Source organism: Lissotriton vulgaris, chromosome 6 (assembly GCF_964263255.1).
Source record: "Lissotriton vulgaris chromosome 6, aLisVul1.2, whole genome shotgun sequence".
NCBI classification, from domain to species: domain Eukaryota; kingdom Metazoa; phylum Chordata; class Amphibia; order Caudata; family Salamandridae; genus Lissotriton; species Lissotriton vulgaris.
In genome coordinates, this window is record NC_141694.1 from 775782725 (window position 1) to 775808158 (window position 25434).

The 25434-nt window shown below is 40.9% G+C and overlaps 1 protein-coding gene across 6 annotated transcripts in view; it reads left to right on the forward strand.

Moving 5' to 3' along the window:
* LOC147707970 (amine sulfotransferase-like) overlaps positions 1-24895 on the forward strand; it is a 429743-nt gene extending 404848 nt beyond the window's left edge. For all 6 annotated transcript variants that reach the window (XM_086926779.1, XM_086926775.1, XM_086926780.1 and 3 more), the window contains one exon: positions 24214-24895. In XM_086926779.1, coding sequence (XP_086782905.1) covers positions 24214-24341 — 128 coding nt within the window. In that variant the 3' untranslated portion in view covers positions 24342-24895. The remainder of the gene's footprint in view (positions 1-24213) is intronic.
* Positions 24896-25434: the final 539 nt, after the last annotated feature.

A 25434-nucleotide genomic window follows, 5' to 3' on the forward strand; every position in this document is an offset into this window, starting at 1 on the left:
ATATCAGAAGGTGGTCTGCAGTGGTAGGCTACATATACCCTTTTGATGCCACTGCTCAGCAGGCTGCTCTTCGGTTTACCTATTTGTCAGTTGCGGAGCTGGGTTCCCACCGCAACCAGTTGTCGTTTGAGCTCGGGCATGTGTGTTATGTCAAAGCTTGGAAGTACGCGAGAGTAAACTTAAAAGAAAACCATCGGCAATTGCTTCACAAGTTAATTTGCATCAGATACATTCTTTGTGAAATGCTAAAAAAACATTAAGCAAAAAGGTACGCTTCTTTTCAATGTGCAGCCTCCAAGACAAAAATTATGCAAATTGCTTATTCGACACAGTATCTGTGCTTCTCATTTAAATAACCATAACATGTTGAAGCAACAGAAACACCGAAATATTCGTTTTCCCTAGTAAACAACTTGCAAACAAACAACCACAAATATTAAACTTTTATGCAGGAGGCAAACAAAACCTTCATGCAAAAATAATACGCAGTACGATACCAAGTGTGTTATAGTTGTTGACAGCAATATCGATGCGGTCTATTAAGACGTGTTGGCTCACCATAAACTGCCTGCCCAGTAAAGCCTTGCTAGTCTACACACATTACTGAGGGAAAAACGCCCATCATGCATTTTGCAAGTATATGTCTGAACATCCTAAGTCTGTGTTTAATAAGTATATCAGCTTTTACTAATAAAGACTTGCACCTCTTCCATTACCTGGATTTCCCATTACAACAGCACCCTCAAGCACACCCACCCCTCTTGTTAAATCCCCTTAGTCCATGCCATTTCACTTCCACTCTTTCCTTATGTTCGTCTTTGCAAAGCAGCCTCAACTCCCACACACCTATTTCGCTTTTGACTCCTAGTTTTCACTTTAACCCTCACAATCAGTTTGTTCTTCCCCGTCATTAGTCCTTCATGTCTCTCTTGTGCATTTGTCACTTCTTCCCTCCTTTTAGTTATTTCCACCCTCTTGTGGCCCTCGTCTTCGCTTGTCCCAAGTTCTTGACTTTTTAGCCTCCATCCATTTTCCTCTCTCTTTCCAGTTTTATTACTCCGGGGTTTTCACCATCTTCTTTCTTCCTGATTTTTCCTGTCTTCCTCTGTCCTTCTGCTCCCCGACCCCTTTCTTCTCTCTTCCTCTCGTTCCCAATACCTCTCTAATTCCTTCATCAAAGCCCTATGGTGAACCCTTTTACTCTACTGTATGCACTAACTAAACGTGTGCTCCTTTCTTTTTGGGTCACCGTCTCGTGCTAATAGTGCTACACCCTCTCCTCCTTTACATGGTGTTCTCTTCTCTCCCTTCGCAGTTTTACTTAGCGCAAATCTGGCCCAAAGGTATCCTAGCGCTTTTCATAAACACTAGATTATATTACACAGGGTCCGTTTTTTAGGCACAGGGTGATTAAGCGATTTCGCCAGAATCTTGCCATGTTGAGCTGAGATGGAAACTCAAACGTGGTTCCACAGTTCCATGCTACGCTGTTCATGCCTCTTTGGAGACCTTGTAAACTCTAATGCACTTACCTCTTCTTTCTTTCCTCTTATCACTAGCTTCTTGCTTTTCTCCTCCTCACTCCTAAACTCCCAGTCCTCTGTCACTTACTGTCCCTTTATCTTTTGTGTGAACTGCAAGACATCTCGAGCTACACATTCGCTCATTAAAGGACAGAAGGTTCATTATTTCAACTATGGATCAAGCAAAACTTAACAGAATCGTTTTTTTCTTTGCCTCGTGATACTTTTAGTCTTGTCTACCCGCTTATAAATTCAATAGGACCACAGTAAAATGCAAAGAAAACTACTGGACTAGAAAAGATACTCGTAAATGAACCTGGTAACCTTACACAGACTTAGTAATGGGGCCCACAGAACACTGGCACAGCATCACTCAGGGCCAGCACAGCATCACTCAGGGCCACCACAGCATCACTCAGAAACAGGCAGAAACAAGTTGCCAGCATTGCAAGAACAAATGAAAACTGAGGAAATGTTTTATTGTAAATACTTTTTTTAATATGGTCGTTCAGTTGTACATAATGCCTTCTTGGTCATATATAAGGTAACAAAAATTATTCTGACACTTTTTCATTAAAACTTTTCAGCAAGCTGCACAGCAGCCACACTTCTCTACAGCACAGCTTAAAGACATTGACAAAGTCAATAGCTCTGGCTAAACACTTATAAGGCCCCAAAGGCGAGACCTATTGGCTATGCCAATGCGTGTTTATTTTGAGAGGTAGAGTACCAGCACTTTTCAATTCTGAGATGGAGAGTACGGGCACATTTGAAGGGTGACGTAATACGTTTAATTGGAAAGACAAGAAACCAGCAGGTTCTCTGGTTCAGAGTACCTGCACTTCTATTTTTCCATTTCAAGTACTGTCCGGAAGGATATTGAACAGGAATGAGGCCTACCCCAACATATCCAGCGGGGCTCTGGTAGGATACTCTACGGTAAATTCAAAATGATGCCGAAAGCTCTGTGGTCAAAGAATTACTAATTGACACTGGTTATGTGGTGTTATTGGTTCATACTCAACAGAGTTGGTGGCTTTTAACCACATAACAATCCGCCTCCTATTGAAATATTGCTGCTGCTTCTAGTCACATTAGGGCAATGCTACCCTTTATCCTTGAGGTGCATGTTAGACTCTTATGATCTTATCAGCTTACAAGGCAGCCCCACTTCCAGGATATGTACCCAGGGTAAGGGGGCTCTCCCAGTTAGTCTGCTGAGTGTGCCTGCCAAGGTCTGTAGCTTCCCTACAGCTCACACGATTTTATTCCAATATACCCGATGACACCTGTCATCCTTCCAAGGTCGAGTAAGTGACTTGTAATATCCAGCTGTTTATATATTGCATCATATATCAGTGGGTAATTTGTAAAATAAAAGTGTTCATTGTGAGCCTGCCAAGGTGCTGTAGAAGTAGGGCTGTCTAGTCCAGCTTCCACTCCATCTCATGCTTCTTTCCTCCACTACCATCCACTCCTTTCTCCTTACTTCACTTTCCCACTTTCTTTTTTTGTCCCTGCTTTCTCACTCTTTCTCTGTCTCTCTTTTCCTCATTCTTTCCTACTTTTCTAGATTTCTTTCTCTTGATCTGGGTCACGGTCTGATGAAGAAACATAAGTACAGTTCCCCAAAAGTAAATACCGATGCCCATCACCTGAAAATACATGGCACGAATTAGGCAGTGCTCATACCATTATTTAACCTCCTTCTATGCATTTCCCACTTTATATAAGAACCTAGACAGTGGAAAGAAAGAGGCTCAAAATCACACAGTGTGATTGATTGAGGAATGTCTGATTAGAATCCAGGTCGTCTGGATCTACAGTTGTCAACACAATGACTATACCGTATTTCATCACTTATAGTCGCACCTGATTTTTAAAATGGCAGTATTTAAGGCAGCAATTTCTGTATTAAACAGAACGTAAAATTATTTTTATTTTCTGAAAAATGGAGAATGGTGGACCAGTTGGGGGCCCTGGGCCTGGATCACATTAATGTATTTCCATGAATCGGAGGGCCTGCAAAATCCAAGCCAAAAAACTGTACCGGCGATGCAGGTATGTTTTAAAAAAAAGTTTTGTTTACATCAAGCGCATGAACACTCTCAGAACTCAGGCATTTGATGCGCTAGGGCTAGTAATTCCTGTCACAGCTGAAAAGTCAACCTTACAGCCATCTTCACGAGCCTCATCTCCAGATGAGCCGTCCTGGCACGGTCTCTCTGGCACCCCGCCACATTCAACATGGGAGACCCCTTCAAAGCAGTAATAGGGCCCAAAACCATGAAAAATATGTTGATTGGCCAATGAGGTTACCAGAAACCGCATCACATTTGTTCCGCCATTACCATAGAAGCAAATAAGCCACCTCTGTGTTAATGTCAGTGTATTTATGGTTTAGTTCTATCTATGGAACCTTCACTTTTGATGGCAGTGAATTTCTGGCTTAGACCCAGGGTTTCAGGCCCTCACTTTTAATGGCAGTTCCAGTATCTGGGCCCTCACTTTTAATAGCAGTATATTTCTGGCTTATATCAAGTGTCTGGATCCTCACTGTTAATGTCAGTGGATTTCTGGCTAAATTCCAGAGTCTTCTCTTATATTGAGCTTGTACTTCTGGCTTGTTTCCAGTGTAGCAGAACCTCACTTTTAATGGCGGTATACATCTTGCTTATTTCCAGTTTCTCGCTCCTCGCCATTTCTAGCAGTGTATTTCTGGCTTATTTCCAGTGGCCCTCACTGTTAATGACAGTGGAATACTGACTTGTTTCCACAGTTGGGAGTCTTATGCTTTTTTAAACCTGAAGTGTAGCCAATTCAAGTCATGGCGTGTGTTTCCAAATTGCAAATCTCCCTTAAGCCCTTTAACATGGCGCTGTATGTGTGGAAATGCAAAATTTTTTCAGTTTTTTAAGCTAAAGTTTGGAGTGATATTTGGCGCTGCACACACGCGCGGCTTGTTCCTGGCGCACATAGCCATGGCTTCAGCGCACAGAGACCCTACACTGCCGCACACAGAGGGGAAAAATTAGAGGGAACATTGGTTATGATCACTCTCGATTTTCTGTTGGATCGTCATATCAGTTAGTCGGGGCCACAGCTCCAAATTAATGAGGAAGTAGTCAATTCAACTACTTCTTAGCCCATTATTAAATGTAGTTTAAATATCACCTCATGGTGAGGGCATTTTTCCAAACTTCTCAGTTCCCTAGATCTATAACCTTAATGTTAGTTATGTGTACATCCATCCATTTCCTTTTCATATGTAACAAACTGCAGTCTAACAGCATCATTCATCATCTCTCAACACATCCACATGTGCTTTACAGGGAGTGCATACAACAGAGAATCCTTAGTGAAGCTGCAAGCAGTATGTGCCCCGTTCTAACCTATCCTTAGGTATTTGTGAGGAAATTACATTTATTCAAAAACAAAATATATATACTGCTGCAAAAATTATATTTATTTATATTAAAAATGTGAAATGTATCCCTTTGTTTCCCACGTTAGTGGAAACATCTTTCCCCTTAGTGGAAACATTAGATTCTCCTTAGGCATGTCTGATATCTTCATCCTGAAACACTGTGCAACAATAAAACTGATACCATACTCCTATCTACTCTCTGCTATCTATGCTGCACCCCTTGATTATGTTATTCAGTGGGATAAACCCCACCCTGCATATCTCCTACAAAGGTATTATTTCTAAAGAAAACAGTGATTTTCCCATGCAACACACTATGCAATATTTCCTTTAGCTAATGTTACCCAAAACAGATCTGTGGTGTCCAGCCTAGTTCCAGGAAGCCTTAATCAAGGCCATAATTTCATTGAAAATGCTAAGAAAATTCTTCCATTTCTTAAATGTAGTTAAATTACTAATGACAATATCCTAAATATTATTAACATGAATTGAAAATTAATTTAACCCTAAGTTTCCTAGGCATAGTATAGCCTCAGACATCATTAGAGCAAAGTTTACATTACCTGTAGTGTTTTATCCTACAATGTTAGAATCAGGAAATGTAATGAATACAAAGGAACTACGTTGTTAAACTCCTCTTCAACATTACAAGTAATTAGGTTGCTAACAAAATGTGTTTAAATTAAGGACTGTCACAGTGGCTAACTTCAGGAAAAAATGCTCAAAACTCCCTGCGTGGACATTTTGCTTTTACAGTGCTAGGGCTAAATACATACTTGGCCTCTGACCCTGAAACCTGTTGTCCCTTGTCTAAGCAAAGTTACCCCTATGTGGCAATCACATTTGAAAGTATCTCTCGAGAAGCATGACTGAAGGGCGTCCGTTCTGATATTTGAAAGGTCTGATCTAACTTCTGCAGTTTTTTATACTTATTTGTATTCGTGTGCAGTGTGCTTTCTAGCAGTTTAGAGGCCAGCAGCTTTTTCTGCACTTGCTTGTGTGCACTGCTGAAGCCTGAGGTCAGTTTAAAAAATGCCCAGGGTGCCAGACTGCTTTTAAAAAGTAATTGTGCCCAAACTCGACTTTGGTGGTAGGGGCACTTATAAAATGGATAACCTACAATGTTTTGGCATATTAGGGACTCCCAGGGTCTCCCCTAGGTATCCCAGGGGTGGGGGTCAGGTATGTATAAGGTACACCCTTATAAAATTAGTTTTTGTATGCCTGGGTAACACTTAAAAATTGATAAAAAACAGGGTTGGAAATTGTGCCGCCTAATTTCTTCATGTTATTCCTTCGTATGTCCCACATACTGTTAAAAAATGTGGCCATTGCTATTACTATATCTTCATGCAAATTTGTTTTTATAATGCGAAGCACAGTTTTGCTTGATCTTGTACCAAGATTAGAACAGATCGGCTTTTTCCATTTATCTCTGGGGCACTTGTATGCTGGGCATACAAACAATATGTGCATAATAATCTCATCCATCGTTAGGCATAAAGAGCATTTGGTATCAATTACATTTTGCCATTTTGATGTATAGGGAGGTAGCCTACTCTAAACTGATGATACAGTTTCCTGTCACATGGTCTGGAAATAAAGTTTCAGTATGCTTCAAACCTTGTTTCAAACGTGTGCTCTATAAAAATACCAGTAAGGGAAGTATTTTGTGTAAGTGACATGGACTTGATGATTACCACACTCCAGTATGCTTTCTTATAATCTTATTTTGATGGAAACAAACTCCCTACTTGATCCTCCCACAAATGTCTAAGCCCCTTGTCAACCAGTGTGATGATTCTTCGCTTTCCAAATAAAACGTTCACAAAAAATGGGAAAAAGTAGGAAAAAAACACATTTCGCTAAACTACTGTAATATTTTAGGTACCATATCTTTGCAACATTATTTAGAAAACATGTTGATGTATGCTAGTATTTCCCAAAATTATTCATAATGCAAAATCAGTTTAACCAGTTGAAATACAATTATAGAAAAAAAAATAGACAAGCATGGACAAAGCCAGTAGGTCTGAAATTGGAGGTCAGTCATTTGTTTTTCTTTTCAATACGTGACTTGTTTAGGCATGGTTTTTGTAAAACCATATCTATGTTGGCGCTGCTGGGTCTTCACCATTCTAACAAGCATTGGCAAAAGCAAAACATTTTTGGGTCTCAAAAAGTACACATTACCATAGGAGTTCGGGGCACTGTACAAAACTACTTTGTCTGTCAATATGCTCCTTGTGAAAGAGAGAGAGAGTGACAGGCAGAATTTTAATATACACAAAAGGTCATTGTTAACGCCAGGCCTAATTAGATGCCCAATTATTAAAGAAAGTCTCAAAAGTGCATCCATGGTATATATCCTTACATATATACAGTTTCCTTGAATTCACAAGAATTTACAGAAGTAGGCCAAGAAATAGGACTCCTAGAACATATTTGTGAACTGCATTTTTACAAGAGCAAATGTGCATGTGTAGATTTGCTCATGTGAAAATCTGAATGTTTCCAAGTTCACTTTTCCTCCAACCACATTTTTCCTAAACCTGGAAGAAGTTTTTCGTCTGTCACTGTTCAGAGTAAATGTCCAACCTTTTTCATTATGAGAAAAGGTTAGAGAAGAATTGGAGAAAACCCTTAAACATGCAAGTTAGTAGGTTTACATAGACTCAAAAGGACCTTCCAACCCTGGAACTTTTGCTTACCACTAACTTCAGCCCCAGTATGTAGACCTGCAGAAATGTTGAAAAATAAGGGAATTGCTAAAATTCAAACCCTACTATAAAGGTCCCTCCACTTACAGGTAGGGCTGCCCTCAAATGGAGCGCCCTTGATTCTCAAGGCTTTCTTTCGTTCCTGGCTGATACTCGCCCCCTGCCACGCAGCGCCGCGACTGTCCACATACTGAAAACTCAGCAACTTGAATTACGCCAGATGGAACGTAGGTGGAGACGCAACTACTCGCCCACCGACAGAGAATTATACGTTATTGCACGTTAAAAATACAAAAGTGCAATCTTAGCAGCAAAATCCTCACATATCTCTGAAAGGATTATCACTGCCCCTATTAAGTCCAAGGAGATCTTTACAGTTATGAACGAGCTTACGTCCGACACTAGAACCCTCCCTTCTCAGACCCCCACCCAAGAGTCCTACAATGCCCTAAATAGCTTCTTCATCGATAAGATCACTAAAATTAAGAATACCATACCCCCTGCCCCCCCTGCTGTCATATCAGCTTCCTCCTCCGGAAACCCACTCTCATTACTAAGCTTCCCTACCCTTGATTCTAACATTTTAGCCAAACTCGTTGCTCGAGTCAAATCAGGCTCGCCCAACGACTGTTGTCCCCCCTCTGTGTTTCACAACATCTGCCTGGCTCTACCGGACTGCATTCTGCCCATGTTAAACACCTCCCTTGAGACGGGCACGTTGCCCAACTCCTTCAAGGAGGCAGTTCTGGTGCCTCTGCTAAAAAAAACTGGTGCCGACCCAGAGGACCTTGCCAACTATTGGCCTATCTCCCTTCTGCCCTACCTATCCAAACTTTTGGAGGCACACGTCACCAGTTGCCTCTCTCAATTCATCGAGTGTTCCAACTACCTCGAACCCAACCAAGCCGGTTTCAGACCAGCCCACTCCACCGAGGCTGTGATCCTGGCAGTTATGGATTCTCTAAGGGGCAATGCCGACAAAGGGGCACCTCAAGCGCTCGTCCTATTAGATCTGTCAGCGGCGTTCGACACGGTGGACCATAACATCCTTCTCCACTGTGTCGATAACGCCGGCATCCAGGGCCTGGCCTCTGCCTGGCTCAAATCTTTCTTGTCGGGAAGCACCCAGGCGGTCCGCTTATTCCCCTTCACGGCCGTCAAGGTGCCATCTTCCTGCGGAGTGCCTCAGGGATCTTCCCTGTCCCCTCTGCTTTTCAATCTTTATCTCCAACCACTCATTCACTCCCTGAAGAGGTGGGACATCACCGTCTTCAATTATGCAGACGATCTACAAATCATCTTCCCTCTCAGCACTCCAAATGCAGCCATTGACTGTCAAGCGGTGATGCTACACATCCAACAATGAATGAACCTTAACCAGCTTAAGCTGAACCCGGGGAAAACAGAGCTAATTCTCCCAAGCAACAGCCCCACCTACTGGGGTCCACAGTTTTGGCCGGTGGAGCTAGGCCCTCCACCTGCTCCGGCCAAGTCAGCAAAAAGTCTTGGGGTCATTATCAACACAGAGCTTTCCCTCAAGCCCCAGGTGGGTGCTGTTGTGTCATCATTCATGTTCCAGCTCAGAAAAATCAGGAAAGTCTCTCACCTCCTCACACCTGAGGCGCTGATACAAGTCCTGATTGCCCTGGTGCTTTCCCGCCTGGATTTTTCAAACTCTCTGTACCATGGCCTACCCAAATCCCTTCTTCATAGTCTCCAAATAGTACAGAACCAGGCAGCCAGACTGCCTGGCATTTAAAGCTGTCTCTGGGACCTCCCCCGCCTTTCGCAAATCCCTGGTCATCCCCTATCGGCCGGTACGTAATCTACGGTCCTCTCATCACCAGCTTTTAGTTACCCCCCCAATTAAGCTTAAAAAATTCGGCTGCCGCAGATTCGCTCACTTAGCCCCCAACCTTTGGAACCCGCTGCCCCTCCCGTTCAAATCTTCTAACTCTCTTCTGGAATTTAGAAAACTCCTGAAAACTTTCCTTTTTTTTCAGTCTGGCTAGACGCCCGTGCCTACATCTCTCAGGACTCAATCAGCGCCAGGAAACGTATGGTGACAGAGCGCTATATAAAACCCCCTTAAGATAAGATAAGATAAGATACTATGGGATGAGCCCTGGCATAATCAGAGATGCTATATCAGAACTTATATAATGAGATTGCTGCCATAATTTGTCGCAGCATTGCATGGCACAAAAGGGACAAGTGGATTTTGTTACAGGACAATTAAATATATGAAGAAACCTGCCCCATGGACAAGCAGATATTTTATTAAATTCCACATCCCTGTTAATACATCAATTATGTACAGAAACAATTAAACACAAAATATCTTCTATGAAAGACAGGACAATGTATGCAAAGTCCATTCGCTTTATATATGGAATGCTCTGCCTCAATTTTTAATTCAAATTGTTGTCAATGTGGGAATATGATAATTTAATGTTCACACATCTACACTTTCCATAGTAGCGTGCAGCTACTTAACATAGTGTATATAATTTATATTTATTCGAATTTTTCTCTCCTTCCAGTTTTTTAAACAGCTTTCTAGTGAGCTTACCATTATTTTCATCTGAGATCTGTTCTTGTGAAAGGTGCTTTTTACTCACAATGTACGCTTACCATGGAAGATAATTACAAAAGGTCTCCTACAAAGGAAAAGTTGTTAGGTAGTGGATAGAATGAGTTAAAAAGAGAAAAATCAACAGTTATAGGCCAACCAGGGACATCACATAAGGCCCATTTGCTTTTCTAATGCACTAATGCGCTGCATTTTTTATATAAATCAAATAAACATTTCAAGGAAACATAGAGGTCCAGTACTGAAGATCAAACCCTATTCAAATGCAGTCATTCATCCATGACATACCTACGCATAATTCACAATTACTTCTATTTGTTCCGGTGCAACCCGCAAATCAGAAGCTCCACTCACTATATTCTGGGAGGGTTTATGTTTGTGGGTAAAATCAATACCCCATCCTAGCATAGGGTCTCCTGCAAATGATTTTTATAAAACCCCCGAAGGGTCTCGCCATTTGTCAATATTTGTTGACATAAAGTAACTTAGTTACTTATCAGTCACCTTTTTCACTACTTCTTATATGTGTAGGTACACATAAATTATTCTCTAACCCAGGCTCTCCTACAGTGTATGCCACATATCAATTAGTGTATTGACACAGTGAATATTTTAAAAACATTTTCTACAGTCCCCTGTCTATTTTAAATGCCAGTCAATGCCCCTTTTATTAATACTATTTGTTAAATACACATTTGAAAGACTGAAAGGCCACTTGCAGCAAGGCAAGTTAGTTATTTAGCTTGCATCTCACTTACCGACTGGTGACATCACAGTCCTCCAAAGTCCCACTTTCTGACACCATTGTGATGAGGAAATACTGGCACCCTCCCAGGAGCAAATGAATGAAACTCACCAGACATTGCAGGTTTGCTCAAAAACAGAGTGAAATGTATGTATTGGTACCAAAGCATGCATCATTGCTAATTAGCAAGGAAGAAATGAGGTCTCCTGCCTTAGGGGCTCTCAGACCGCTTCTACCCAGAGTGGCTGGTTTCTGTGTGCTATATAGTTTAGCAATGCTATGTCAGCGGAACTAGAATAAGGCACCAAGCCAAATATGGCTAACATGGTTGTGCAATGTCTGCACCATGCACATTATAAACACCCAGATATGGGCAGACCAGAAAGGCTGGCTCAGCACTGTGTAAGCAACTTGCACAGCCAGATTAAAAAATATCATGTAGTCAGGACAGGCAAAGTGACCTCAAAGGGGTTACAGAATAGCTTGTAGAAGCTTGTCTAGTCAAGATCAGATAGGAAGCCCTTTGGAGCTCCAGGCCTCATGTTAATGTGAGCTATCTAAGCATGGTATATTTTGAAGTGCATACACATGAATTTATATGGATATTCATATATATTTTGCAAAAACCTTGGCTTCAGCAGTGTTCCAGTGATTGATGAACAATTTGTTCAAAGACATTGCTGGAGTCGTATTTTTTCAGGATGACATTCTGATTTATGGGAAGACTGAGTCAGAACACGATGAGAGGGTTAAGCATGTCTTAATCATAATCAGATCTAATGGTTTAATGTTGAGAATCGACAAATGCAAATTTCTTCAAGAGGGAGTTGATTAACTTGGTCATCATATTTCGCACAAAGGAGTTGAACCCAAACTAAAGATCGCTGAAGCTATTCAGAATGCACCCACACCTATGAACAAGGATCAGCTTCGTTCTTATTTGGGGTTGGTGGAATACTATGCCAAAAATGTTAGCAATTTTTCCAGCAAAACGGCATCCATGGGGAATTTGTTGATGAAAAATGTTAAATATGTGTTGCATGACGACTGTAATAGCAATTTGGAGTTGATTAAGCAAGGGATTGTACATGCTCGCCCCCTTAAACTTTTCAACATTAATGATATGTGCATCATATCTACTGATGCAAGAAATGTTGGCTTAGAGGCACTTCTCATCCAAAAGGGAGGTGATGGTTGTGAAGAGACAATAGCTTTTGCTTCAAGGACGTTAAGGGGTAAAAGCACCTACTAGACCTAACTGGGGGTCTCTAATTGGCTGAGGTAGGTACCTTAGTCCAAATAGGGACCCTTGCTTCTAGTCAGGGAAAGGATGGACACACTCTTAGATAACCCATGCTCACCCCCAGGTAGATTGGCACAAGCAACCAGGCTTATCTCAAAGGCAATGTGTAAAGTATTTGCAACCACACTCCCAGTAACACAGTGATAATCACACCACAAATGGACACCACACTGATTTCAGAAAATAGCAGTATCTTTATCAAGAAGAGATACGATGAGACCAAACAATAAAAATATCCAGCAAATGCGTATTTGTAATATTTCACTGGGCCAGTCATTAGGCCAACATTCACTTGTAGGTTCTTGCGGTAATAATGAGCAGTTCAAGATGATCTAATGCAGTCCTAATGCAATGCTATGCAGTTCGTAATGCAGTTTATAGTGTAGAAATAAGACAGTCCTAAATGCAAGTACTAATTGTGGAGTTCCTCAGGGCTCATCGCTAAGTCCAACACTGTTTAATATCTATGTGTTGGACTTGGCGAGAGTGATTAAAACCTACCATATGAGCCTTACCTCCTATGCTGATGACACCCAGCTGGTGCTCGCTATCAATAATGACGGGGAGCAGGTAGCGGCACTGTTTCAAGAGGGTATGCTGGCTATTAAAGACTGGATGCAGGCCAACTGCTTGAGGTTGAACTCCGAAAAGACGGAGGTAGTTAGCTTTGGTAAGATCGCCCCACAATGGTCTCCTGAGTGGTGGCCTCCGTCTTTGGGAACTCTACCAACACCGTCAGCTAAGGTCAGAAACTTGGGCATAGTTTTTGATGAGAAACTTAATTTTGCAGCACACGCCAACCAGACAGTAGCAAATGCTCACCACAAACTTAAATTGATAAGGAAAATTCTCCCATTTCTCTCTGACAGCGCGGGTAAAACAGTGGTGAGCACACTTGTGCTCTCCTCCTTGGACTACTGTAATGGCTTGTTTGCCAATGCACAATCCCGGGTAATCTCCAAACTCCAAATGATCCAAAATGCGGCAGCCAGATTGTTATCCAGAACTCCTAAATTCAAATCAGTCAGTCACATAATTAAGAGTTATCACTGGCTAACAATTAAAAACCGCATTAAATTCAAATCCCTGTGTCTAACTTTCAAAGCTACTCACAACCAAGGCCCAAGGTTTCTGCAAGAGCAGCTTTCCATCTACTGCCCATCAAGACAACTGAGATCGATGCAGTTACATCAGTTAGCAGTACCCCGTACCAGAACGGTTACTTGGGGAGACAGGCGCTTTACAGTGTCTGCAGCCAGACTCTGGAATTCGCTTCCGCTGACTATCAGATCGGCACAGTCTCTCCTTCAGTTTAGGAAGCTGGTGAAGACTTGGTTATTTAACCAGTAATGAATCTTCCGCCTAAAACGCTGCCATTACTCAGAGATCCTTTTAGTAATCTTAGCGCCAAGACGCCCAAGGGCAAACGTATGCGCTCTACAAATCGTATAAATAAATAAAATAAATAAATAATTCTGTTCCTAAAGCAAGTAATAATGCAGTTCGTCGTGTACGTACTAATGCGGATCGTAAAAACAATTGATAAGGCAGTTTCTAGTGTAATTACTAATGCAGATCTTAAAAGGAATTTGTCACCGATCGCGGTGCTTGTGAAGGTCTCTATGCCACTCCTGAGTGACTCGCGGTCAGTGATTGCCAAAATATGCCCCCAATCCTATTACGAAGGAAACAAAGTGCAGCTCTCCAATCTGACTGAGCTACTGCCATTCCTCGGTGAGTACGGGCCAAGATACTGACTTGAGCAGAGGCTTGCGCTGCAAAGATTGGAAAGGTTGAGAGCAGTCTCTTGTAGCACGCACTCCGCCACAGGCGGTGACACACGCACGCAGGCTGAGCGTTACCTGGGGGGTGCAGTCTCTCTCTCTTCTCCCCGCGGCCTGGTTGTTCCGCTGTGTGGCTTCGGGTTGGCGGCGGCTGCTCCTCATAGTGAGAGTCGGGCTACCAGGCAACGGCCTCGCAGCTGATCGGCTCCCAGCGCGACTCCGTTGATCTTGGGCAAAGGACCTTGGACCCACGATGGTGAAGGTTCACAGGTCTCTCCTTGGCAAAGGCATGCTCAGGCTTGTGCCAGTGATTTCTCACGGCTCCCCCTTGGGACGACAGTCTGGGATGATGGCGAAAACGATCCCAGCACTTCTGGTCATGCTGGCGATCGAAGCAGAGAGCAAGACTGCTCCAGGGCACACGGTAACAGGGCAATTCTCACGAAGGTCCAACGCTGCAAAAAGCACACGCACACAGCATTGCTGAGACATACTTGGAAACTTTTATGTTCCTGAGTTTCTACAACAGGGAGCCAGCTCTCCTCGGGCCCTTGGAGACAAGTTACTTCAGGACACAGCATACAGCAAAGTCCTTTCAAGCAGGGGACCACAACACACAGAAAAGTGCCTTGTCCTCTCCTTAGTAAAATCAGAAAACTGCAGCCCAGCCCCAGAACACACAGCGAGAGTCTCTTCAGCTGTTCTTCCTTGGGAGAGGTCCTCTTGATCACAAAGTAGTTTCAATCATTTTTCAAGTTTGAGTTCAGTCTTCAGTTCAGGGGTTTCAGCTCTCACGTTTATACCCCTAAATGGTTTTGAAGTCTTTTTGTTCAGGGGGCTCTGAGCCTGGTCCAAACCAGACCCGCTTTTCTTCCTGTCAGTGCATACCCTCTTACTTAGATAGTGAGGGTCTGGGCCCCAGACGCTTTGCAGGAGGTGGAGCCATCCTTTGATGGCAGCAACACAGTCCTCTTCACATCCAGGGGGCTACTCCTCCCCCCACATCAAATGCAGGCCACCCTGTTTTAATTTATATTTTATTTATTTGAGTTTTATACAGCGCTGGCTAGACCGGGAGGTATCAGAGTGCTTTACATGAGGATCAGAGTTACAGGTTACAAGTTACATTTGTTACAAGACATAAATCAGTTAGGAGGCTTCCCCTGCTCACCGCTCAATGAGGGGTCCTCTTCTCTATCTGCCTTCCATTGTCCCATAGCATTGCGGCGCCAATCTCCAAGCAGCTCACTCTTCAACACTTCTAGTGCACTCCACCTGCCTCAATTGCGGTGTTGTTGAAGAAGGAATGGGCCCCCTGTGCCACCCAAGCTGTAAGGGAAGGAGACCCCCACAGCTCAGCGTTGTCTGTGCACCTCGCGGGTGGTGGCTGCCATTTTGTTGAGCTCCGCGATCGCGACTCCGGACCCCGACAATCTTAGGCGTGGCACTCTGCCGTCCACCCACCACTTTAATGGGAGGCAAGGAGAGGGGATGGGCTCCACTGCACCTGTCCGGCTGCAACGAGGGGGCTCCCAACGCTTAGCGAGCTCTTCCCGAGTAGCTAGTGGCAGCTGCCATTTTGTGCAAAGCCCTCACCGAGCTCCCAGACTCCGGCTCCTCTCACCAGGTCATCTGCTTGATTCCACGAGACCCCTGCTCCTGCTCTAGAGGGTCCACATCAGGTCGGGAGCCCATAGCTGTGAGTTGAAGAGCTGTGGCGGCACGTATGGGCTCAGAAATGTGTTGTGGAGTGGGAGCCGAGGTAAGACACGTCTACCCGGCCATCTTGCTGTCTCACCTACTCCTCCCTGGCGTCAGGACACTCTCCAGAGCCTGTCACATCCAAACCCAGATAATCAATACACAACCAGGCAGAGGCACACAGGATGGTTTAAGACAAGAAACCAGCCACTTCTAAAAGCGTGGTTTCTAAACACACAATTTAAAAACCTTCTACACAAAGAGATGTGTTATTAAATTCTGAGTTCAGGCACACTAAACTCCATCTCTTTATCTTACACCTATGGGAAGATATGCTGAAAACATGGGACACAGCATTACCTATTCTGTCATATGGGCAAGATGGCCTTTCAACTGTGAAAAATGAATTTGGCAGTATTTCACTGTCTGGACATGGTACACACTTCAGTATATGTCCTACCTTTCACATACAATGCACCCTGCCCAGGGGGGTACCTTGGGCCTACTATAGGGGTGTTTGATGTGCATAAAAAGGAAAGGGTAAGGTCTGGCAAGTCGGTGCACTTGTCAGGACAACAAGGCAGATAACAAACCACGCACAGGCACTGCAGTGGTAGGCCTGAGATCTATTTTTAGGCCTACTTGTGTGGGTTGCACAATTAGTGCTGCAGGCCCACTATTAGCATTTGCATTACCAGCCCTGGCACACATACTACCCTTTACTAGGGACTTTACTAGTAAGACTAACATACCAATTATGGACAACTAATTACCATAACACTTTATACAAGGAGCACTTGCACTTTGACACTGATCAGCAGTGGCAAAGTGCCCAAAACATCTAAGTCGGCAACATCATGTCAGAAAAAGGTCTAGGAGGAAGGCAAAAAGTTTAAGGAGGTTTAGCCAAAAAGGGCCAAGTCCAACAGATACATACTAAGAATTAAAATAAATTCACAATAAATTAAATTAAATGTAAACTGTTAAATTATTTACTTTTCAGTTAAATATTTAAAAGGTAAAATTATACTTAAAAAGATATGTATGTGAGCATGTGTATGTGTGAACATGTGTGTATGTGTGTGGGCGAACATGTGTGTATGTGTGTGGGTGTAGACCGAACCTAAAATGATGCAATTTTAAGGGACAAATTATTTCTGATTCAGTTGAAGACAGATTGTTTCAAGCTTCTATCCCACAGAATGGTTGAGGAGATAGTGGCATCTATTGAGCTAAACCTATAAGCTCATCTTAACTCACATTCTGTTAGATCACCCACTGCGTGCTATCTTTCTACACTCTTATACTCCACAATGCATTTTTAACTGCAACCTGTAGTGACTATAACAGGAAAATTGACACTTTCCGAAAGTCCGAATTAGGTGTATACATGTAGAAACACATTTGAAGGACAATAGAATGTGGTACTGTTGATTGTGACATCTGTGCCACATCTGTCTGTCCTGGGGAAATATATTTATAGGTTTCTTTGACAAGCAGATGTGGACTGCAAAATGACCAATCTACCAGAAACCCTTTTGTGTAATATTCCTTTAAATCAGTCACTTGGCCACAAAGCTCCAGGAAACATGATGTGTGAACAATGCCACTTATCAGGATGGCATTGCAGGCTCTGCTATTGAGAACGTTTTAAGAAACATGTTTGCACCGAATAAAAATTTATCAAACTTATGTGATAATTTCATGAAAATCTTTTTAGCAGGGCAGCTAACAAAAGACTAATGTTTTCACAGATTTTTATATGCCAATGTGTCTACACACTCCAAAAATGAAAGCTGTGTATATTTCTAACAGTAGTTATTGATAATTGGTTTCAGGCAAAATGTAACACCTAAAAACTCTTATTTACACAAACATTGTTTTATACTGTGAAGCTGTGTGAGCTTTAAGCAAGCAAGTGGGAGAACATTTTACTTTTCAGATTTCAACACTCTGGGTCTCATTCTCAGAGGGTAATACGTAAATGTGGTAATATTGCCTGGAGCAATTCAGACACCGCACAGTGTAGGTTTTTGCCAGTGTAGTGCTATCCACTATTCTGCATTTTAGTGCTTTGAATAAGTATGAAATTGCAATAGCTGAGTATCGAGTCCCATTAGTCGGATTTTATGTCTTTCTAACCAGTTTTCCTCAAAAAAATTCTGAAAACGGATTGCTGGCAATATCTACACTGAGAAAAGTCTCAGATGCCTGGCAGTTATGCAACATTTGCCATACCAAATCAGACACAAACACCGTTTGCACCCATGTAAGTAGTTCTACATACCTTTGTGACACATAAGTATAGCTCTCTTATAAAAGGGCTAAATCTGGTTATTGTATTGCAGAAATTACTTTAATCTCTCTTTTTGAGATACATGCCTATCCTGGAGTGCTACATGTTGCAGCTTTTCTACAGATGTAAGTGGTAGGAAGGTCTTCCACAGCTTTCTCTGTACTGTGACCTGTGTGCAGCCTGCACAATCACTGGACACATTAGAATGGACTTACCAAAAGGTCAAATATGCCAAATGAATTCCAAAATGTATTTTTGTTTTTTGTGCATAGAGCATGCACCAGGCAGGTATTTGATGCCTCAGCTCCCTAAAGATAATATGCCAGAAAAACACGCAGAAGCACAATCCTGGGAAATCATGTAAAATGTTACCTGTCCAACAAAACAACTGCTATTCAGCAAGAAACATAGAAATGTGCCACTAAACAAATTTGAATGTTAGGACACAGGTAGAAACCAACACAAAACCATCCAACATAGCACAATATACATACTGCCTTGGACACAATCAGTACTAATCAACTAACTTTATAATTGGCTTACTTAATGTTTCCATAATGACTCACCACATATTAATATGCAATAGAATGAGTCTAAGCTTTTTGTCTTAAAATAGTTTTCGATGCCTTTAACATTCCAGGTGACTATCCTTAACTTAGACATAGAACTGAATACATATGACAGGTATTATTTCTCTCCCAAACATATTGAGGTAAAACAGCTGCAACAGAAACAGTAAGGAAATAAGAGAAAAGAGAAAGAACAACCGTTCATAACGAATAAGATAGACAGAAAAAATCCTAAAATTCAAGTATTACGACATGAACAGAAGAAACTAGACAATGCAATCCCAATTGGGAAAATGAGCTGAAACACCAAAGAAGAAGGGCAAAAGGTGGTGCAGTAAAAATAATATTTCTGAAAGATACTACTTAAGTAAGAAAATGTAAAAAATAAATCGAAAAGGAAGGAATGAGAAATTAACAATTATCAGCTAAGGAAGAAGAATAAAAAGGCAACATTAACTGACAGCAACTTCCCTATAAAAACATATACAGGTACTGAAGTAACAGAAAGCAAAATATCAACATGAAGAAACATTGGGATATACATACAAACAGCTGAGATTCCAAAAGAGGAGTAGAGACCTGAAAAACAAATAAAACTAAGTTATATAAAGAAACATATAAAAATAAACTTATATGTGATTGTAGGAAATAGCAATAGTTCAAGACACCCATAGGTCTAATGAGGATATTAGTAAACTGTGGAAACAATGAGTTATTTATTCACCTTCCTTACAAAATAAGAATGGAGGGCTCGTTTAACTGAAAGTAGTTAAAAATGTTATGTCTTTTTCAGTGAATGTTATTCCAAATCGAGATGGGTTTGATTATATATAGATTCAATGATATCACTTATGCTATGTTTACTGACTTATTCATATTGACACTTCCTTTTGGAGAAATCTTTTTTCTAAAGTATTAACGTATCCGGATGATAACCTCATATTAGGTAGGGATTGCAACCAGTTCATGGATCCTTTCTTCAGGGGTAATTCAAAGCTTAGAACTGTCCCTAATTAAATGCAACAAACCTTTAACAGAGTTATTTCTCAGAGTGCTTGTAGATTCATGGAGACATATCAACCCTGACTGCTGAGAATACTCAGATTATTCCCCTTCCCATGGTTCTGAAAGTAAGGAAAAGCTTAGAATAAATAGCGTTTTGGATGAATGTGGGAAGAATATGTATCAGGATACTGACATCGCTAACTCTGCCAGATTTCAGAGAAATTGTATTACCCTGAATTTACTCCTAATGAAATGTTGTTAAAATTCTATTTTGAAACTTTACCAAGAAGCTCTTCAACAATCTGTTAATGGAATACGATTTACAAAAAAGAGGTACTTTTTTTAATCAAACTCCCTAGAGGTAAAGTTCCTGGGCTGAGGGCTTTTACAGCAGAATTATTTTCTTACAGCGAGGCTTGCTTGGTCCCTTATCTATTTATTTTATTTGATTACTTTTATCTCACGATAAGTCAGAAGGTATCTTCATAGAGGCCATAATTTGTCTTATTCTCAAAAAGTATAGGGATCATTGCTTAAGTAAGAATTATAGGCCCCTAATTCTAACTAATATAGACTACAAAATAGTTGCAGACATTTTAGCCGTAACTTTATAAAAGGTTCTCCTGCAGCGTGTAGGGCTAGACCATTCTAGATTTGCAATAGATGGGGTCATACCATATAATTCTACAGCATTTTAAAGTGTTAATCACAGTTTCTCAAAATCAATAGATCCCATAGCTGCTATAATACAAGATGCAGAAAAAGCATCTGATCAGTTTAACTGGAAATTCCTTCACAGATAATTACGTTGAATGGTTTTATTCATACATTTTTAAAACTTCTTTATCTCCTTTACTTTTCACCAATATATTCAAGCAATCAATCAATCAACCAATCAAGGTTGGTAAAATGCCGCTACTCACCCTCAAGGGTCTCAAGGCTCTAGGGATAGGGTGGGCTCGCCCTTTGAGTATCTTCAGTTGAATTTCTTCAGTTATTAGTATTCAGTCCAATTATTTTCAATTAAATGGGGGTACTAGACAAGGGTGTTGTCTTTCTATTGTTCTTGCTCTGGAGCCTATTTTAGAAAGCATCAGAAGGTCAACTGCGTACTCTGAAATCACTGAAATACTGCCTACATGCATGATATTTTGCTTTTTATGTCAAAGTCAATCTATTCTTCACCATTATGTACAGTAGTCAGACATTATACCTTTAAGCAAATATTGTGTTAAAGTAACCTTTCAGATATTTTGTTACACAAGGAATACCAGTGAAATAATATGCATAGATATGGGGTATTCTGATTCCATTAAAGATAAACTACATATTAATGTTAAAAAACTAAAGTTGTTAATCTCAAAGATAAGTGGTTGCCACTTGTCCTATCTTTTTGTGGAAGACTAGATATGATAAAATAATGTTCCTTCCCATTATGGAGTTTTACCTAGTTCAATTTTTGATATTCTTTCTAAATAGTTATGGGATAAAAAGAAGTGTAGGGTAGCTGTAGATAAACAAAATAAATCTAAACGGACATGTTAATTTTCCAGACTTTACTAAATGCTATGATGGATTTGTTGTAAAACAAACCCTTATCCTTCTCCAGGACACAGGGCAAGTTTTTTGAATTTATTCTCCAGATCAGTTTGCATAAATACATCCCTTCTCTTTTAAATATGCTATTTTTATGTCACAGCTCTCCACGATCTGGCCTTTCTCTATATTCTTTTACTCTAGTAAAGCCTCAGATAATGGACTTGGATTCTCCATTGTGTTGCTTTATTAATAGCCCTACATTTAAGTATGGAACTTCTTTCTGGAAACATAGGGGGCATATTAGCAAGAACCTTATTAAAATTATCGCTGTTTTAGCGGCAGGTAACTGCTGCTAAAACGGCGATAATGGGCTTGCTAATATGCGTTATAGAATTCCAATAGAAGCCCAGGTTAGATGTCCTGCACGTCTAACCTGGGCTTCTATTGGAATTCTATATCGCATATTAGCAAGCCCATTATCGCTGTTTTAGCTGCAGTTTCCTGCCGCTAAAACAGCGATAATTTTAATGAGGTTCTTGCTAATATGCCCCATAGCTTTATAAATGAATGTTGTTAGTTCTCAAATTCTGCAGGGTAGCAATATCATTTACTTTATAGAGATAGTGTATACATATAATCCTTCTAAAAATACATTCACTTAATATGCTAAGTATACTAGTGCTCTTTTAACCGATTTAGAGTGTTTCAATATTTCTGAGATACCAACTCCAGTTCAATGGCCCAATGCTTAATTGATTTATACATTATGAATCTCTCCTGAGATTAAGAGATTTAAATTTGGTAAGGAGTTGCCTTGGTATCTGAATTACAATTTTCATTGCCTACCAAAGTCTGGAGTAAAATACAAATAGGATACCTCTCATTCTGCTGGTTTGACTCAAACCTCATACATAATCTAACATAGTTTGCTCTATATGCTGTTCTATTACGTACAATGAAATGTGGTTTGTGTCATATGCTGGATTTGTGATACAGACAGTGGTACTTACCTTCATATGTTTTTCTATGGTACTAATACACACAGTTTTTGGAAAAGAGCATGTAACAGAATATGATGTATTGTAACTTTCAGATCCCTTTTTTCTGCTACTAATATGTTTCATGCCTCACAGTTATCTAAATCACAATAGTTTATTGAGCAAACTGTTTTTTAATTCCTGTAGCTCTTCAAGTTATACCTTCCATCGAGTACTTATAAACTTGCTTCCTTGAGATTGTCTTTGAAAAAATATAAAAAATTGGCTTCCATTATCCAATCATTTAAAGAAGTGTGCAGCATTGCATCCTAGCTTTGTTTTCTGATTTAATCTCATATGATTCCAGTTAATGTTCTATTTCGTTTCAATTCCAAACTTATTCTGATTACTGCTCATTAGTTTAATATATATCTGTCCATGTAATCAGCCTTTAGCAGAACTATGACCACTTTTTCTTTGTTGTCAACTTTATCATTAATTATTTCCCTACGTTTATCCTTAAAATGTTACTTAGCCTGAATTTGTATTCATATTTAATTGATGGTTCATATAATATATGCTTTTACAAAAATATTTTGAGAAATGTTTACAATAATGTGGGTCTTACTGTCAATTTCATTTCATTTTTTATATTGATGGTCAAAATATTACCGGGCTTTGTTTGTTTAGTACAAATAAAATTCATTTTCCAAACTTAAAAATAGGCAAAAATAGGCAATAAAACACAATGGACAAAACTCAATCATCCAAAGAATCCAAAAGACACATAGGGGCACATTAGTCCGTCCGCCATACCAGTGGGAAATGGGACTGCCCGCAATGCTAGTGGCGGTCCCGCACATCCCATTAGGATGCACCCATCACACTGGCGGGCGCATCCTGCATTTTTAACATTGGGGCGGGCGATGCTGAAAGCACCACCCGCCCCAATGCTAAAACTGCATGTTGTGCTTTTCAATGCATTACATGACAGGCACCACGTGGTGCCTGCCACATTGTTCATTGAAAGGCAGGGGGTACCATAGGTGCACCCCCTACCCCCCCGGAGTCCATGGGGGCCCGCAACGGGCCCCCCAAGCAGACTCCGCATGCCTCTCCGTGGCGGCAATGCCACCACGGAAAGGCATGTGAAAGGCCACATTGTAATAAGGATGGCAGTGTCTTTCATACACCGCCACCATATTAAACCCTTTTCCCCCCGGTTGCCTTCTTGACCAAGCGGAAAAGCAGCGGACGGTCTTTCCGTCCGGCGCGGACCCCCCGCCATATTACCATGGCGGGGGGTCTTTAATGGGAGGATGGCGGGAGGATCGCCCCCGCTGGGCCAGCGGTGGCTACCGCCGGCCAGGCGGTTGATCGGTCCACCATTCTAATGGTGCCCATAGAGTCATTGATACTGGTAGCCAGCAACACTTATCATAAGGAAATAATACACACATCTACATGCACTCAGAAATGGGCAGGTCTATGTAACTAGACTGTGTCTAAGAATGTTATTAAACCCTAAGACCATAATGCCGGAATACCAAAACTATAGAAATTGTAGTTCAATGAATAAGACATAGCTAATTAACTGAGCAATTGGCCTGAACACAATAGTTGTAACAGATAATCACAAGTTGGATCAGTATACATCCTTTATTCATTAACTTAGATTCATGTGAAAAACCCTTGGACTGCTGAAAGTGCTTTGAAGACATCATAATGGCAGACTTTGTGCTGCACAAATGCTAATAACATAACTTTGTCTACCTAACAGCATTTCCCCTAGAAAGTCAGTCTCATTGAATATCATTCTCAAATACGTGTATCCTTCATAATCCTCATTTTGGAGTATTTTATAAAGCATCCTATCATATTACTTGTTTAGTTAATTTGTTTTGAGAAAAATCAGAAAACAATGCAAGCCTGGAGTCTCCATATGCACTCAGCCACTTCCTTTGTTCTTTTCTGGTTACGCTTTTTTTTAATGACGTTTACTGTCTAACATGCTGTATCTTGTTTTTATAGGTAAAGTTGGAGACTGGAAAAATATAATGACCGTAGCTCAGAACGAAAAATTTGACAAGGTGTTTCAGGAGAAAATGAAGGCTCTGCAACATCTTCCAATCAAGCTCATCTGGGATTATAACAATTGAATTTGTAGCCACAAGGTCAATCCACTTGACCACTTTAACGATGATGCATCAGAATAAGACAGTTTCCATTATGAATTAAGTGGCGTTCGCCATTTATGCTTTTTGGCATGATTGTACCTCTTCCTATTATGGGATAAATTTCTTGTGGCCTGCATTTAAATGTCCTTGTTGATCATCCATACCTCTCCTGATTATAAAGATTACTACTCAGTGTTCACTATGTAGTCAATATAATTTTTCCCCTGGTTTGATTTTCAGTGATGCCCCATGACTTTTGTGTACATAGTTTAGCTACAATGTGCACTGTGTCAGAATTATGTGCGCACCTGAGCAACGCATTTACAATTTATAAAAAACTGCAGTACCAGTATCTAATTCACACTTAGTTGATAATTCTATATTTAGGTCAGCACATTTGTTGCACAATGAAGTTCAGCAAAAGGGACTAGGACCCTATTCATGAGACGTTACACCTTTCTTTCTAATCAACAGAACACGCTTTTGAATTTGCATTTTGAGCAGCATTAAATATTTCTTTGGCACCTAGCAGCGGATACTAATGTATTGTGTTTTTTATTTCTACAGTAAATTTTTACATCTATTTGTCATGATAATAAAGAATTGCATTAGTTATTATCTATTCATTTACATTACAGGGTGCAAGACACCATGTTTTGAAGGGGATTAAAAGACATACCATACAACAATGCAACAATAAATGAAGACACCTGTATGTAAACTTTTAAAATAGTGCTTGCACACAGAGATAGCAATGCCCACATATATTTTGACATTGATCACACATCCCTGCACATACATTATGACAGAAACACATCTGCAACAATCATGCACACATTTACAGGCACCCATCCATACAGGTCATTCGAAATACAGGTAATCAATGCACACAGACCATCAGACTTCCAAGTTCATGTATATACAGTCTACCAGACGTAATCACAATGCCCAAATAAACAACACACATTCAATCCCTGAACTTTTTTTGGAGAGGTAGCTTTAAGCATGGGCGAATTTTGCGAATTCGCGATTTGCGAATTTGCGGATTTGCGAATTCGCGATCCGCAAAATTCGC